The sequence below is a fragment of the Erpetoichthys calabaricus genome, chromosome 9 (genome assembly GCF_900747795.2).
Source record: "Erpetoichthys calabaricus chromosome 9, fErpCal1.3, whole genome shotgun sequence".
Lineage (NCBI taxonomy): Eukaryota > Metazoa > Chordata > Cladistia > Polypteriformes > Polypteridae > Erpetoichthys > Erpetoichthys calabaricus.
This window is the reverse complement of record NC_041402.2, coordinates 49,930,900-49,949,582: the sequence shown is the minus strand read 5'-3', so window position 1 is coordinate 49,949,582 and position 18,683 is coordinate 49,930,900. Positions and strand designations below refer to the sequence as shown.

Genomic DNA, 18,683 nt, shown 5'->3' with positions numbered 1-18,683 from the left:
AACAACGCCAGGCCGCTAACATTTTAATATCAGTGCCATCCAATTACTAGACCTAGAAATAGCTGTCTTTATACTCTAGTGTCACTGGTATCTCGGGCAGCTATGTCTCTTTCAAATGTTAAAGGTCTTACAGGTCTTAGCATAGGATCACTGCAAGACTGTGTGTGGAGCCCTTTCCTTTACTCTTTGTATACATGTACCTGCATACCACCCCACAACACCGTACGGTACAACAATAGAAGGGCTGATCACTGAAGATAAATTTGATGCTTAACACCAAAAAAACTAAAGAACTGATCATTGATTTCAGGAAAAAGCAGGATGACCATTGGCCACTGTATATAAACAGTGACAGAGTGGAGAGTGTCTCTAGTTTTAAGTTCATGGGTACCTACATCTCAGAAGATCTCACATGGACAATAAAAACTCACTGCTTTCAAAAAGCGACTTTACTTCCTGAGAAATCTCAGGAAGGTTGACCTGTCACAAAAGCTTCTGGTGTCTTTCTATGTTTTTTCCATTGAGAGTCTCTTGACTCATGGAAAACTAGTGTGGTATGGCAACAGCTGAGAAACAGCAGAGAAAATTACCAACACAACTTTGCCTACCTTGGAAGACATCTACACCTCTTGGTGTCTGCGGAAGGCATCCAGCATCACAAAGTACTTGTATCACCCAGCACATGAACTCTTTCAACTTCTCCCCTCAGGGAAGAGATATAGGTCAATTAGAGCAAGGACCACAAGACTGATGAACAGCTTCTACTCCCAAGTGATTACTACACTAAATTCTGTACTGAAAACACATATCTTATATACAAAATTGCGAAATATCATATTCATCATTATTATTTATTTATTTTCTTAACTTGTTCAATGTTTTAAAAAAAATAGATTTTGCATATGCTGACAATTGTGTCATGTGTGAGATATTAGATGTGTGGTTTTTATAAGGTTTTAATAGTTTTGAGCATTGTTTTAGGTAGTGTACTGAAATCTCATTGTATGTATTATGCAATGATAACAAAGGAATCTCATCTTATCTTAAACAGCTGACAGTGATAAGTAGTAGAATTTAAAAGCTGTGTGCACACTATATACTCTGGATATCATCGAGAGGAGTCGCAGCATACGGCTCAATGGCAACTCTGGTCTGTACCGGGAACTGAGAAGGATGGCTGCGACGGCTCTGAGGGCAGATAAAGAGGCGTTTGTTACAGGAATCTGTGAGCAAGTGACACACCATCTGTGGTCTAGCGACCCATGTCCTGCTTACGGAGGAATCGAAGCATTACACACATCCAAATCTGTTCCTAGGAGAGTCGCAGTCAGGGCGGCTGATGGAATGGTCCTTATGGATGACACTGCAGTTGTGACCCGCTGGGCTGGCTACTTTGAGCTGTTGTTCAAAGCTGATCCTCCGGCTAGGACGTTGGATATCTCTGGGTCCACGGTTCTTGAGGCTGATCCTCCAATTAGCTGTGAACCACCCAATCTCACTGAGATTGCACAGGTGGTGAACCAGCTGAGGGGATGAAAGGCTGCAGGGATCTGTGGTATCCAGGGTGAGCTTCTCCAGGCTGGTGGTAAGGCTGTCCTGCTGGCATTGCAAGCAATTTTGCTTCCATTTCAGAAACTGGCATCATCCAAACTGACTGGAAAAAGGGACTTGTCGTCCCTATCTGGAGAGGGAAGGGTGATCGCCTGGATTGCGGCAACTACAGGGGGATAACACTGCTCTCAGTGCCGGGTAAGGTCCTTGCTAGGGTCGTCCTCAATAGGATCCGTGATCACTTGCTCACCTACCAGTGACCAGAACAGTCTGGTTTTACGCCTAAGAAGTCTACCATCAACCGCATCCTAGCACTGAGGATTCTCATGGAGCGCAAACGCAAATATTGGCAGAGTTTCTTTGCAGCCTTTGTCAATTTTCGCAAACCGTTCGACTCAGTTAATCGAGCTGCCCTGTGGGACATCCTGAGGGTTCGCGGGATCCCCTCGAGGTTCCTGGATCTCATGGCTGGCCTGTACACTGGTACTGTGAGTGCTGTGCAGAGTGGAGGCAGGACCTCTGCGTTTTTCCCAGTTGATTCTGGGGTTCGTCAGGGGTGTGTTCTTGCTCCTACTTTGTTCGATGCTTGTATGGACTGGGTGTTGGGCACGGTCGTGGGGTCCTGCGGCTGTGCGGCATCTGTTGATGAAGAAAGATTCACGGATCTTGACTTTGCTGATGATGATGTGATCGTTGCTGAGTAAATGGAGGCTCTGATCGGGGCGCTCGAGAAACTGAGCAAGGAGTCTGAGTGTCTGGGCTTGTGAATGTCCTGGATAAAAACCATGATCCAGGCCTTTAATGACCTCTTGGGCACAGCGATCAGCAGTGTGTCTGTCTGCAGAGAGAGTGTCGACCTTGTAGAGAGGTTTGCTTACCTTTTCAGTGACATTCATGTCTCTGGTGACTCTTTCTATGAAGTCAGAAGGCATATTGGGAGAGCATGGGGGGTTATGAGGTCACTGAAAAGAGGTGTGTGGAACTCCCGATATCTATGCAAAAGGACAAAGGTCCAAGTCTTTAGAGTCCTGGTGCTTCCTGTCTTGCTATATTGTTGCGAGACATGGACGCTATCCAGTGACCTGAGATGAAGACAGGACTCCTTTGGTACTGTGTCTCTCTGGAAAATCCTTGGGTACCGTTGGTTTGACTTTGTGTTGAATGAGCGGTTGCTCATGGAGTCCCGAATGAGGCACATTACCTGCATTGTGAGGGAGCCTCAGTTACGGTACTACGGACATGTGGCGCGTTTCCCAGAGCGTGATCCAGCTCGTAAAATCCTCATTGTTGGGGACCCGAGTGGATGGACCAGGCCAAGGGGTCGCCCACGTAACACCTGGCTGCAGCAGATAGAGGGTATTTTCCGGAGGGTGGGACTAGACTGCGTGTCTGCCTGGGGGGTTGCCAACTGGGATCCTGAGTTGTTTCATCATGTAGTGGGTGCGGCAACGCACTGTACCAGTGCACGCTCCCCAACTTGACTTGACTTGTGCACACTATACCTTGTGCTCCAGATATCATGTGTGTGTGCAATACACTGAAATCATTTTTTGAAGTATCTTAATATGCACTTTTCATGGAATGAATTAGCTACAACAACAATTTCTCTCCTTCCACCATGAAATAATTACATTTCCCAAAACTTTTTGCTTCTTGCCATGTTTTTTTTACTTGATAGCAAGCAAGTATTCCATCACATTGCAATGGTGCAATTCAAACTATCAAGCAGCTTCTGTATTTATTTATAGAAAAGATCTTAATTGAAAACTCACAAAATCAAAAATACAAGCATCATCAGTTAAGGGAAGATACTGTATATATATCAACAAGGATGGGCTGGGATCCATCATTGGTACTGAACTTCTGTCCAGACTGACCGATTATGATTGGCTGGGCACCAATCATCCTTCCATTCCATTCACTGCATGTACAATAACATTTCCTATTGTATAGTATACTCCCTGACATAAAGCAAAGGTTGCCCCTCAACTGTCTCTGTCCCACAGTTGATTTGTCCTGCTGCATTTCACCAACTATGCTATGTACTGTAGCTTTGCAGATGGTGCATTTGGCTGAAGCCTGACAAAAAATTAAGAATGTGTCCAGGTCTGACGCATAAAAGAGTTAGCTTTTAGTCCTAATTAAACTTCTACTTATTGTCATGTCATTTTAAATTCCAGTTAATCCAAACCAGGATTGTGGGGGGTGATGGAGCCTGTTCAAGCTGGCATAGAGCATAAGGCAGGAACAAACCCCGGACAGGGTTTCAGTCTATTGCAGGGAGAACATACATGCCCCAACCACACACTAGGGTTAATTTAGTGTTGCCAGTTCACTTAACCTGCATGTCTTTGGAAAGTTTGGGGAAAACAGAGCACCTGGAGGAAACCCACGCAGACGCAGGGAGGACCCAGGATATGAACCCTGGTTTCCTTACTGTGAGGCAGCAACTCTACCACCGCACCAACATGCCTCCCTCTACTAGCTAATGTTAACTCTATTTTATCCTTGTAAAAAAGAGCATGAAATAGCTTAGATCTTTTCGTCCTTTGCAGGCAATCTATTTCTTCCTTTCTCCCTTTTTTTGCACCATTCCATGGCCTCTTTTTCTCTCTTTCTCCTCTCTCTCTTATTCAGACTTAAACTTTGTGTCCGAACAGCACGGCTTACAGAGAGAATATTATCCTGTTAGTCCTGAACACAGTCCATCTCTGTGTGTCAGCCTGACCTTTCAGTATGCAGCTTGATTCCTAATTAAAGAAAGGGATTCTCCTTCAGTAATATCACAAGACCAAATTGGATTTATGTGGTACCAGACAAGGATGCCCCTTGTCACCACTGCTTTTTGCAATTGTCATTGAACCACTGGCAGTTCACTGTTGGAATGCTTATGAGATAAAGGGGATTATTAGAGAAGAGCTTGAAAAGAAAATTTCTCTATATGCAGATAATATGGTACTGTATATACAGTATCAGATCCACAAAATACTGAGGCTGCAGTCCTAATAGCACTAACAGAATTTCAAAAGATTTCTGGTCTCAGAATCAAAGAAAAGGCTCAATCTCATCTGAGCATTCTGTGGTCTGTGTAATACATACAAACACTGAATACCATAGGAAAAGAAAAAGCATAAAAACACTGGCTCTTTGAAAATAAGAAGGTTTATTTTCAAAAAGGAAAACAAGAACAAAATAGAAGACAAAACAGCAGGGTTTGCATAAAAGGCAACCCAATCAACAAAGTCCAATCTACAAATCAAGTTTGAAAATCTACAAAAAGAAGAATTAAAAAAAAAACCAGAACATTACCAGAGTTACACACAAAAACATATTTCCACTACAATTCTCAATTTGTAAGATCTGACGCTCTTCCTGTTTCCACACATTGTGCACTGCTAACATTCACAAGGAGCAGGTATAGAACTAACTGGTTTACTTAAATGTTCATTTTTAAATGATTTCCCTGTGAGCTGTTGTGTCATCTGATTTTTGTAAATCTTTGACAGATGTAAGAGATCTGTCGATTTTTTGACTCATTCCTTTGTGCACACCTTAGATGGAGCACTGCCCATGTTGTCCAGAAGTGTTAATTCTATTCATTCTTTCATTATTTCATTTTCTGAACCAACTTTTGTCCAATATTGAATCATGGAGAGCAGCAGCATGTTGTGGCAAGATTGTGAGTGAAGTAGGAAACTTTGCAACACACTACCCCATTGGGATGCAACTGCTTCAACCCTGTCTGCAAATTAATTAAATTTTGTTCTGGTTCCTCTGTGTTGTGAGACCAGTCCACCCTGTCATCGATGTGGACTTTGAAATACTTGTGGTAGTGCATCGACTCCACATCCATACCCTGAACATGACCAGGTGTGGTGGCAAAAGTCAATAGCCAGTTCTTTTGTTTTGCTGATATGAAGTTACAAAAATTCTTTCTGCCCCAAGAAAAAAGACTTTGATGATGAAGACCATGCAGGTGTGAACAGTTTGTCCACCTTGGTTTGAAATATGTATCATGCCACAGCCTTTAATTAGGTAAATGTAGAGTTCATTCAGATCATCTGCGCTTAGAAAGGACAAAACATACGGCAGATACAGGGAGTCTGTCACTTCATGCATGGATTTGCCCAACAGTAGACATGTTTATATCATTTAAATCAATAGTAGATATAAAAAAGGGTGCTTTTCCCACTGTTACTATAGATAGTGTCAATTCATAAATACTTCAGCCTTTTTCAGTGAAATAAAAACATTTATTTTACACTGAACACTCTTTCAGTTTGATGCTTCTTGTTCATGTTAGCATGCTGTCTCAACCTAAGTGGGCAAAAAAGCACAAAACCTATGTATTATCTTTTTGGCAATTGTTCTCTTCAAGATATTCCGGTTTTATCCTCGTTTTAAGCTTAACTAAGCAGTTCAAGTTGTATCCAACAAAACACTATTATTTTGCACTGTAAAAGTTACATGTTGTACTTGGCTGTGAAACAGAACCAAACAGGAGTGAAGCGTCATTACAGTTATTTTTGGATACATTTACATATAAATGTATATGTATATTCTCCTGTCAGAAGTGGAGGTGTGTACTGATTGATGAATAAGTATTAGTATTAATGTCATTATCTGTAAGGTACTCTTTGATATAAAAAAATGGCAATTAATTTTAATTCCCACTGGTGGAAGAACCGTATCAAATCAAATTTTAATTTTAATCCTGTCAAGAGCGTGCTGTGAAAAACTCATACTAGGATTGTTAATTTTTATTTTTGCCACTTAAATGTATAAAATGGCCATTAAACTGGGAGAGAGAGTGTATGCATGCTGTTTTTATATTATGTGACTTAGCATGGAACAGTATGTTCATGTGGAGAGTATCTATCAAAACATTCAACTTCTGAATGGGAAAGAAAAATGTAAATAAACAGCCTAACTTGAGTTGAAGGCAATAAAACCAAATAACATAAAAGCAAATTTGAGCACTGTAAGTTTTAAGATACCATGATAATAAAAAATGATCTGTAAAAATTTATATGAAAAAATATTAGTTTTTAAAGTTTATTTGGCCTTTTTAGAGTAGGAAAATATGCATTATAATTCCACAAATTGGTAACATTGATATGGATAGCTTAAGTCAGCAACTACTGTTAGGAGTACATTTAAAAAACTGAGTGAAAATTAAAATTCTATACTAAATCTTTTTCAAAGTTACAAAACTCAATTGTACATTTTTAACAGTTACTGCACACATACAGTTATTGCAGTTCATTAAAACCAAAATAAAAAATTTCTCTTCAGGATTAAAATTGATTAAGAACTTTGGATTGGAAATTCTTAAATTTGTGCAAAATAGGAAAAAAAGTTATTTGTTCTTATATTTCAGAAAGAACCTAAACCTTTATCTGTGTCTGAACTGCGAAAATGGTGGCTGCCAAGAAAACGAAAAAGTCACTCGAGTCTATAAACTCAAGGTTGCAACTTGTTATGAAGAGTGGTAAATATGTCTTGGGCTATAAGCAGACCCTCAAGATGATCCGACAAGGCAAGGCAAAGCTGATTATATTGGCAAACAACTGCCCTGCTTTGAGGAAATCTGAAATTGAGTACTATGCTATGTTGGCCAAGACTGGTGTGCATCATTACCGTGGAAACAACATTGAACTGAGTACAGCCTGTGGTAAATACTACAGGGTATGCACTCTAGCTATCATTGATCCTGGTGACTCTGACATCATCAGAATCATGCCAGAACAGACTGGTGAAAAATAGATCAGAACTTTCTTGCCTTATAAATAAATCTGATTAAAAAAAAAAGAAAGAAAAAAAATTGTGTCTCTGAGGCTTACTTCTGAGTTTACTATTATACCCAACTAGGAGGGTGCTACATGTGTATAAGTCATTTTTGGAACCTTTGCAATGTTTTCTTTTTGGGTCAGACTCAAAGGCAATGCAATTAATACATAAGCAGGTTTAGCATGCTAATATCAAACTGACTTGTGCTCTCATGGGTCCAGACGTGATTTTCAAATGAGAATACATGTCTGGGGACAACCCGTTAAAAAGTGTGTAGTGAATAGCAGCAAAATCTTGTGCTGCAAAGGCCACACATACAGAGGCTTCTTCCCAAAACACTCGCCCTCAATTTCTCCAGTCTGTGCATTTTAAACTGCTGCCAGGATTTCAGGGAGAGAGCAAAAGATACTGAACAAAATACTTGAAGCTGAGAGAAAATAAAAAGCTGAAATAGCTGTTATCCATTCAAGAATTTAGTAGCATAAGATAACTGAAACTTAATAATTAATTTGTAACTTTAACTGTTGCACCACTATATGATGTAACAACAGCAAATAGAGTTTAGGTAAGCATTGTTGTCAAATGATATACAATGTGTTAAAACACTGCAGCTATTTTGTCATGGCATGTTTGCATTTCCAGTTTGACAGTAATGTTAACCTCCTTTAGTTATTGTTTAGACGTGCAGTCAGAAAGGATGTTGTATAGCTTAATCTGTGCATCCGCTGGTGTTGTTAGTCATATTTGTTGATTTGGCTGGGGCTCTTCATTATCTGCTCTTTTAACAGCAGCCGTTTTGACAGAGTGTGATACTGTGTACCGTTTACTCCAGATTTTCATGAATATTGCTGCCAATTCCTTCAAGCTTATATTGACTCCTACATTATCATCATAATGCTGAACAACACACAGCACCTGCAACAACATATCATTGACACTTACCATTCGTCCATTGATGCCATTGAATAGCAAAATATACTGTAATCTGATGCTACAGAAAGGGTTTTCCCTTGCATCGGGTTATATTTATTTTTAAATGTGCTCTCTGCACATGTGACACACATTTATATGTCTCATAGGGATTTTTAGGAGATTTTTCAACTGTAGATGGTTTATCTTAAACAGAAACTTGCTCTTTGTTGAACCAGGTTAACAAGAGCACCACTGAACTTTGCAGTTAAAAATCACCACCCTCAATTTGAGTGCTGACCTCATGAGGCATTGGATTGGTTTAGAAATGTGACACTCAGTGAGCCGTCTAATTGTTCCAACCCACCTTTAAGCACAATTCACTTATGGTTGTCTCCACACATATACAGTATATTATACGACTGGCTTCAGTGAGACTTACCATCTTTTAACCTACTTAACCATTTCAGAATCACTGGGAGCTTGAATACTACTGGGAGCTTGAATACTTCAGCTACTGGCTGAAGGATGGAGACCAGCTCTTGTCAGGGCACCACCCTATCACAAGACATACTCACAGAGGGTCAGTTTAAAGTTACACATTAACTTAGTACACAGAAGTAAACAATATTCTTTTAATGGCTGTCTAATAATTAAAGTAAGTAGAGGGTTGTCAGTTGTGTTGTGAGCAAAGAAGCAGGTGGCCTAAACCTAGCTGGCATCTTTTTCATCAAAAAACACAGCATCCTTATATTCAAAAGTTAAAATGAATTATAGCAGGAAATGCTGCTATATGCCTGTCTGAATAGTTGCATCCTATTTCTTTGCTCATTGACAGCCATTCTTCTTCACACATGACATATTACCACTGCATGGTGGAGCAGTCAAAAGAAGAAGAAGAAGAAGAAGATGGTATAAACAATAAAATTCAAAACAATATACTATATCTGCATGCTTTTTAGTGAACTGCAGATAATTAGTTTGGTCTACAGTGTTGAATTAAAATGCTGTTATTTTATGATAAACCAACTTATAATATTTGTAAACTGTTGGCTAAAATTCAGTATACAATATTATTTTATTTGCATTGCAACATTTTTACCATCACTTCCTCAATTAATATTATATATGCTGTAGTGTCCGTAGAGTATGGTCAACAAGTAAATCAGTCTGAAACTAGTAAGAGTACGAATAATGTTTGGTGCTGTGAAAAAAAACAAAACACGCTAGCAATATTTTTGGAGTAGCCTTTGGCTTCAATTTTTCTTCATAGCTAGCTAGTCAGCTGGCAATATCGTGTTGTAAGCTCTTTTATCTATTGTCTTTATTTTCTAGTTTTACTGTGACTGTACTTAGAATATAGCTTTCATTTTTTGTGCTGAGTAATCTTTCATTTTTTAAATAGAGTACCTGGTAACATTTCATTTGCATTATACACCTCTTACTTCCATATAGTTTTAGGTGTATTTTCAAAGTATACAAAATATTATTTAATTAATGTCAGCAATATTACATCCATAACAGCACAATGCTTAACGCATATATGCTATTATGTCCATTTCTTTCTTGCTTTAGTCTGGTCATTGCAGTGAGTCCATCCTGCAACAGAAAATACAAGGCACCGTGGAGGATGCTAATGGGTGCAATCCTATACATATTAACCCACTGATCCTTACCAAAGGAGCATCTAATTATCCTATATGTATGAGTTCATAATATGAAAAAAATCCAAAGCTCACAGAAAAATACACAAGATCATAGAGAGAAAATGCACTTTCCACATAGGATGTAACTCAGGTGAGACTCAGGTGAGCATTGCAGCCTTACAGCTCCAGGGCCCTGTGCTTGAATTCTGACACGTTCTTATCTCCTTGGCAATTCTTGATTTCTTTATGTATTCTAGATTTTTCTATGCAAAACTAAAGAGAGAGTAAATGAACTTGAAAATATTTTATCAAATACATCAAGAAAAACTCTGTTAACAACACCAGGGTCACACACATGCAGTGCATTCAGAAAGTATTCAAAGCCCTTCACTTTTTGCACACTTTATTGTGTTGTAGATTTAATTTTCAGTGGATAAATTTGCCATTATGCCCATCAGTCTACACTGAATAACCCATAATGATTAAGTGAAAGCATGTTTTCAGAAAGGCTTGCAAATTTATTAAAAATCAAAATTTGAAATTTCTTACTTGTTTGAGTATTCAGAACTCAGGACATCAAATTGTGGTAAGGTGCATCCTGTTTGTTTTAGTTATCCTTGAGATATGTGTGTAGAACTTGACTGGCAAACTGAATTGATTGTACATCATTTCGAAAGTCACTCACCTGTGTATATATTGTCCCACAATTCACACTGCGTGTTTAGGACAAAAATCAAGCCATGAAGTCCCAGGACCTCTCTGTTAAAAACTGAGATCAAATTGTGGTGAGGCATAGATCAGGGCAATCATATGAAACCATTTCTAAAGCTTTCAATGTTCCCAGGAATAATTGTGAAATGGAAGAATTTTGGAACTACCAGAACTCATCTTAGATTTGGCCATCCAGCTAGCCAGAGCAACTGAGCAAAAAAGGACTTTATCACTCTAACAAAACTTCAGAGGACTTCTGCTACATTGATGAACATTTTGGCAGCACTCCATCAATCAGTTGTTTATAGTAAAGTGATTAGATAGAAACCACTCTTGACTCAAAGGTAAATGATAGCCCTATACTTTTGCCAAATGGCATTTAAAGGACTCTGGTTTGATGAGACAGAAATTGAACTATTTGGGCAGAACTCTAAGCACTATTTCTAGTGAAGACCAGGCTGTGTTCATCACCTATCTAATACCATCCCTATGGTGAAGCATGGTGATGGTAGCATATTACAAACAGAGCCACCTTCTTTGCTGGGAACTATCTCTTGAACAGGAGCTGCGGTACTATTATTAAAAATGTCACCAACAATAAAACTATGTGGTCTCTCTGGAAAATATTAAACGTCATGCCCCTTATAAGTCCAAAATTATTATTCAATTCATTTCTAGAAAGTGTAGAACATGATCTCTGCTTTTGTGTTCTGTTAAGCTGGGTATACAGTGTGCAATTTTAGCATGATTTTAGACCCAATTTGCAGTTGCTGACTGATTTTTCTGGTTCAACGTGAAATTTAGCTTCATCTGCCATCATTTCATGTGCAGTATGAAAGGGGTTGCAACATCCAACTGAATCTTACGTTTGGGCTGCCGTACAATTGAAAGAATTTCTGTCATGTCAGAAATATCAGTCGATAGTCTTGTAGTGTGAGAAGTCTGAAGTCATCATCAGATTTAAAAAAATTCATTGTGCAACATAGGCTGTGAGTGTATGTATGCAACAATAAAAACAACTGATTGGTATTGTATCTCATCTATGTCCTAGTATAGTAGCCAGATATTGTATGTTGGGTATTGGCATTGAAAAGCTCATTTTCACTTTACTGATTTCAAAACACTAACTGTCATATAGCAATACACATGTAACTAAATCTTGGGAATCATTTACTGGAATAACCTAAAATAAACACAGACAACAATGAATAAAATAAAATGAATGTACTTCCAACACTCTCCGTAAAATAGACAGACTATATTGTCTACCCCTTCCCAACTATCAATGTGTCCAGTTACAAAAGTATTTTCTTTATAGCTTCAAACCAAAGTATAGCAATTGTAAATAAGCAGCTCTTTTCTTTGTTGACATTTTGAGAAGCCTGTGGCCATAGATAAACCTTTACTACAAAATGTTAATGGGTAAAACTGTCTGTTGGAGCCAAGTTCATGCATAGTCTGAGCACCCATGTCATAACATGTCAATCAAGCCGAGCATGTGTGTATAGTTTGAGCACATACTATATAGGATTAGCGATAGGCTGGCAGTGTGAGTACTTGCTTGACAACAGTTTTTAAATATCACAACGTGTATGCCGATCTTAAGGGTGCTCTGTGACAGAGGTGTTTAGAGGGAAACTTAAACTGAAAATAACTAGGAAATAAAAGTAGCCATAAGGAGCTATCAAAATCTTAGCCCATAAACAGGTAGGGTGAAGAGAAACAAAACCAGAACACAAAGGCAATATAATGTTGCAAAAAAGTCCACTAACGTCTATTAATTGCCCCTAATTATTTTCTATTTGTAATGAGTCCAAAAGATTGGATACCCAAAGCTGCAAGCAGCTATCTTAAATAGGCAGAGCATAATACCACAAGCCATTTGACTTTCATGTAATGAAACTGGCAACAGTCATTGCAATGATAACACAAATGGTGACAACCACACTACAGCAGAAAAAAACCCCAAAATGTCATTGTCAGAATCAAGATTATTTTAGATACATTTTTTTAAATTATTTTTTATTTCTTCACTATTTTAACTTGTCATTTCAATTTCAGTTTAGTTTTAGCTTAGTTTTATCATTTCTATTTTAGCTTATATTTTTGGTGTCTTACCTCAGTTAGTTTCATTTCAGTTAAATTTATGTTTTGCCTGAAAAAAATGGCATATGATGAAAACTACAAAATGCATGCTGTGCCTCCCATAGTGCTAGGAATGTTTGTAGAAATATGTCCATTAAAGGGTCTGTGTGGCCCTTTTTGCTCCAGCCATTTATACAGAGAATTACGGTATCTTCTGAACAATTTTTTAAATGTTTCTCACTCTCATAGCAGTAGAGTGTGTTCAAGGATCAGGCACTTTGGCAGCACTGGGCATTTTAAACTGTGGATTAAGTACTTCACCTTTTGAAGGCAGGTAATGCATACAAACTCCTAGACACTTAATAAGTAGTTATAGCATCACACTTTCTCTCTTTTTGTATTTGATTAACTGAGGTGATCAGACAGTAGTTTTCTACAGAGGCAAAGTTGAAGTTTATTTAGTAAGGTTACTTAATTTTAAATTCTTTGGTGGGTTTGTGTTTTGTCAATGTTTCATGGTCCTGATCCTCACTATAAATATCTTTATAAAAGCTGTTTATGAGTGCTATTAAATTCATAAGGATCTTCTCTTTTTTGTTCTGCAAACCAGACCACCATGTCATTAGTTACATTCCTTGTTACTGTCACTGTAATACTCATGGCACTCTCAGACAGGACTTTCCCATTTATAACCAATTCTTTGGCCATGTTCAAAATTATGCCTTATCTAAGCAGCTGACAAACATTATAAACATTAGGCTACATTGCCATTTACTGTTATTATTTAGCTGATACCTTTATCAAAGGCAACTTACAACACTAAGACACACTTGAAAATGCATTTAATAATGTAGCATATTTAAACTGTTTAGGTACAAACAATTTAATCATTCATCACGAAACAGATATACTGAAGCTTGTGATGCTAAAGTTTGAGCAACTTAAAGAAAACACCTTTATAATGGCATGTTATATACAATTAGGTTATTAAAAATCATTCAAATATAATTTAAAATGGCCTCAAATCACAACTCTGTATTTGCATTAGAGTCTGAATGCAGAGACAAATTATTTTGCAAAATTCACTACTGGCTATAAATGTATTTCTTTTTAACAAATAATATTGTCCATTCTTCCATTCATTCATAATCCTAATCTGACAACATCAGGGTACAAGGCAGGTATCAAAACCAGACACAAAAAAGTTAAAAGGACAAAAATAATACAAGAAAATGTTGAATCACTGATCAGAAGTGCTTATTCTCCTTAAAAAAGCTAACAACAGACAGCAAGAACAGGAAAATATTTCTGATGAGGAGGCTTTGTGTTAAAAAGTGAATTGATCTCTATATCATAATCTAATGAGCTCTGTAATTCATGTTATTTAACACATATTGCAAGCCAGTATATGTGTTTGCACATTTTACAGAAAGCAGCTTTTCCACCTATGCCATCTTGAAACCAACTACATTTCACTTATCAATGCAAATAAAAATGGTGATTTTTCAGAATATTCTAATGATTATCATTTTTTTTAACTTGATGATTGACCTAATTCATCCAAAACTGCTGTCTGTGGGGCTCTTCTCTGATTCATGTGCTCAAACTCAGATCAGAATTCAGGGCATTCTTCTTCAAATCAGGGTTATGTATTAAAATATTTGGTCATTGAGTTCCAAGCTTTGTTTAATGATTTTTTTACAAACCAAGTTTGCTTTAAAATAAATAACTGCCATACTGTGCATGATTTTGTAGTGAGTGAATGGAAAATAAACAAATTGTGTCACCTTAATATCAGTTATTAACAGATTTGCCTGTGGATTTACAATGCCAAATTTGCAATAGAGAGTACAGATTTTAAAATCCATCCATTTTAATTTTACTTTATTTTTTTATGTAAGTCATTTTAGTTTAGTTTTCAGATTTCTGTTTTGTATTTATTTTATTTAACAAAATGCTTGTTTAGTCATGCCAGGGTTCGCTACAAACTTTCTAATTGTTTGTAACTGAGGGAGAACCAGTGGCGAGTGAGAGACACAACAATGTTCAAATTGTCCAAAAGTGAAAAGTGAATATTTATTAAATCAAAATGTGTCAAAGGTGCAGTTCCATAAATATTTAATAAATAAATGTTAATAAAACACACAGTGCATTAACACAAGTAACCTCTCCCAGCAACTTCACCTGTCTAATGATGTGCTGTGTCAAGTTTTGACACGCTGTGCCCCTAACTCAGCCGTACCTCAGGGCTCCTTCACTGCAACTTCCCATAGGTCTGCAGTGAGCCTGCTCTGTCACCTCTGATTGGTACCTGCAGAGCACAATCTGGTCCTGCCGACTCCCCTGTCTTCACAATCCAATTGTGCCCATGGAAACTTCTAACTGCTTCTGGAACTGACTTCTCTGCAGCCATCCTAAACACTAAATCCGATCCCCTTCTTTTCATTCCCCCGCTATATTTATCCTTGGCAATGCAGGCATTGACTCAATTATCTCCCAGTGTAACTACTGAGGAGCGGCTACACTGTCCTTTCAATTGTACATGTCTCTTTACAAGGCTACTTTCTCATCAACTGCACAATTCTGGTTGTGATTTAACTTGCACCGCTTCTATGTGCAGGGCAGCAGTGTGTTTTCTAAATAATCAATCTCAAAGAGACATACTAAAGTGATACTAGAATTTATAACAAGGAGGGACCAAGAAATACAGGAGCTAAGCTTGCTAATGCCACAGCAAAGAGCTAGTGGCAGGCAGACAGGTGTCTTAAATACAAGTAGTCCTCTCAGTTAGCTGTGGACCTAATGACTGAGGCACCCGAGAGTCGTATATCACTGTAATTCTCCAGCAATGTAAACACAAAACTAAAATGAGGACACGGAATCAGGGAAAACAAGAAAGGCAAAACAAGACACTGCTGTAATACTATCACAGGTCAATTCAATTTTCTTTGCTCCTACACAAAGACTGAAGGCTTTATAAACATAAAAAGAATCAGATATGCAGATAAATTTGTTGGCAACTCACATTTTACTACAATCAAAACTCAAAACTGACATCATTTAAATTTTGAAAATGGACCTTCCACAGTTTGGTTTGTCAACACTGATATGCATTATGTGTGTAATAGAATAAAACTGATAAAACTAAAAGTACTTGAATTGAGTCCTTCATGCACATGTTAGCTTTACTTGATTCTTTAGCCTTTTTGACCTTTGCATCAGATTTCCTACTCCACTTTTGCAGATAATGTCTACCTTGTTTTTGTTCATTTTCTGTTTGCCATTGTATCTGTTTTGGTGACACTGATAATCCATAGTCAAGTCATTAGAAATCAATGTGGTGTTCCACACTGCTGTCACCTGGGTAATAAATTTGAGCACAAAAGACACACAATGCCTGAACAAACTTATCAGGAAATCCTGCTCCATCACAGTCCTAACCCTAGACACACCGGAAACTGTTGTGCAAAAGAGGATGGTGGCAAAATTGGATGCCATCTTGAAAAATTCCCTCTATCCTCTCCAGGGGGCACTGTATTGGAGAACTTTCAGTCACAGGCTTATAACACCACTGCTATCACTCAATTTAAATCTTTCACCTGACATAGTTGTTAAGTTTATTTTTATTTATCAATTGATTGATTGGATGTATTTTTATTGTTTTATATGTTTCTGCTGCTGTATATATTTGAATTTTCCAATGGGATTAATGAAGTTTATTTAATCTAATCTAAACTAATCTAATGTAATGTAATCACCTATCCTTTTAAATTTGTTTTTTACCTTTTTGGCTTAATAGCCTTAATGCTCACCAAGGTCTTCACATTCACAAACAATTCTGTCTCAAAATTGATTTAGTTTTCAAAATGTCACCCTGTTGTGGCTGTCTTCTAGCTAACTGTGATTTCTAAAACTTCAGTAATTTAGTAATTTTAGAGCCTATGTCTGAGGATAAAAATATATCAGCCAGTGAGGCTCTTGAAATGTGGTAGGTGTTTGCAAGTGATACGAACTCAAGAAAGTCACCTTAAGTTATCCTTTGGTTTTATGATTATTGATTAAAAGTGGGTAAGGCTAAGTTAGAGTTAGTTGATAAAGTTGTAATCTATCATAAATCAATGCATGGAGTCTGGAGAGCCGTGCATTCATAAATTCATAAACACTGAAATAAAGTCTTACTACACAACTTCATATCACTCATCTTGTGTAAAAGTATATCATTTTAACCATTATACAAAATAAAGATAAATGCAATTTTGTTAGTGTCAAAAGGAACAAAATCAGCATAATAGAGTTCTTCACTAAAAGTGATATAACATTAGAAATGGGAGATTTTCCCTCAACTACAATGAAATTAAAAACATGAGCCTTAGATTTAAAATGCTTTTTAAAACCTTCAGCATTTCAAGAGAAAAACATGTTTTAGAGATATTCCTGCAATAAAAATGTTTACTCTGGCTAATGACATGGAAGTACATAATGCCAGTTTATCCCTGGAGTTAACATTATAGGCTTACCCTGGAGGGCTACAAAACAGTCACTTAGGATTAAAAGATTAACTGCAATTAAGAACAACAGGAATACTTATTAGCTTCATTATGGAAATTCATTTTGAGCTGAAGCAGACCTTAATATCATTTACATGTTCATTATGTTTTTGGCTTCATCCATATTTGGCAGAACGTTTCAGACTTTATAAGAAATATTGAAAAGGTTAATTTAATTTCAGTTTTGATTTGAAAAAGATGAAAGAAATATTCCTTCTTGTCATAAAATATTTACAAAGGGCTACATTCAATATTCATCAGTAGATAGGCATTTAGGGACAAAAGTGCTTTAAAGGGAAAATGTTTCTTAATGTATAAACCTAAACAGTTGGCATTTGAGACAGAGTGTATGGCTAGTAATAATTAATGCACTGCTGTGTGTACCCCTTCCAGAAGAGGTTCTTATTATTTTAGTTTTTTCACAGTACTTGGGTCCAAGGTTTGAATCATAGTTAATGTGTCTTTTGGGTATGGTGTGGTTCTGTCTTACAGTTTATGAATATGCAGTCAATACTTCATTTACCTTGTGTTTGTATGTCTATGTCTGTATCTGTGTGTGTTTGAAGCATCCACTGAGAAGTCGACATCTGTTTATAGCTGTTACTGCTGTGATTGTCACTAGCTTCCCAACAACCATTATAAATAAGCGATAAAATTGATTATCTTGGGGAGAATTCTGAAAGAAGGTGCCAGTTTACTACAGGTGTTTTTATAATTCTATTTAATTTCTGTTTTGCTTGCTTTTGCAAGCAGTTTGCATTTGCCAGTGGTAACTGTGTTTTACCTATGAACTTGTTACAGTGCTATACAAAGATAAACTGAATTTAACATTAATTTGTAAGAACAGAACAACTTATGCAACAGTTTAAACAGCATTAGTAAAATAAGTATCTATAATGATATCAGGGTAGGCAAAACACTGTAATGAGAGACTTGGTTTTTCTTATTTTATTTTGTAATTATTATTAAAATGCATAAGTTAGTTAATCTCATATTTTTCCAACAAAATAAAGCAGAGTATGTTGTTTTGGTAAATGAATGTCTACTAATACTGGAACTTAAAGTTAAAATAAAATAAATTAAGAAAAAGTTCTACCTTAGGCCTTCCTATCCTTTACTGACATACTTCTGCCACCTCTTGCTCACAATATATTGCACATTGCAAACCATTCATCTTCAACCAGAAGAAATTCTCATCCATTAGCAATGGTGTAGGTTCTCCCCTCCACCTGGCACATTCCCATGACAGTAAATAAAGTAGGCAATGCAGGCAGTAACTATTTTGAAATTACCGGTTTCTGCAAAACACCACAATGTATCAGCATATTGTTCCTGCAAGAAGGTGTAAAATAATTTAACTTACGGTAACATTTCAACAACAACATTTATTTATATAGCACATTTTCATACAAAAAAGTAGCTCAAAGTGCTTATACTTAGTGCT

At 37.1% G+C, this 18,683-nt stretch overlaps 2 protein-coding genes across 7 annotated transcripts in view; both read left to right on the top strand.

Annotated features, from left to right (window-relative positions):
* The window catches only part of bean1 (brain expressed, associated with NEDD4, 1), a 115,378-nt gene that overhangs the window by 55,975 nt on the left and 40,720 nt on the right, over window positions 1-18,683 (top strand). The window lies entirely within an intron of this gene.
* Window positions 6,962-7,346, top strand: LOC114657750 (60S ribosomal protein L30-like). Its single transcript, XM_028809635.2, has one exon. It carries the CDS (start codon window positions 6,970-6,972, stop codon window positions 7,315-7,317), a length of 348 nt encoding a protein of 115 aa, XP_028665468.2. The 5' UTR covers window positions 6,962-6,969; the 3' UTR covers window positions 7,318-7,346.

Bases quoted from the DNA above. Each gene is read 5' to 3' on its own strand.
- LOC114657750 (XM_028809635.2), top strand. From the start codon at position 6,970: ATGGTGGCTGCCAAGAAAACGAAAAAGTCACTCGAGTCTATAAACTCA.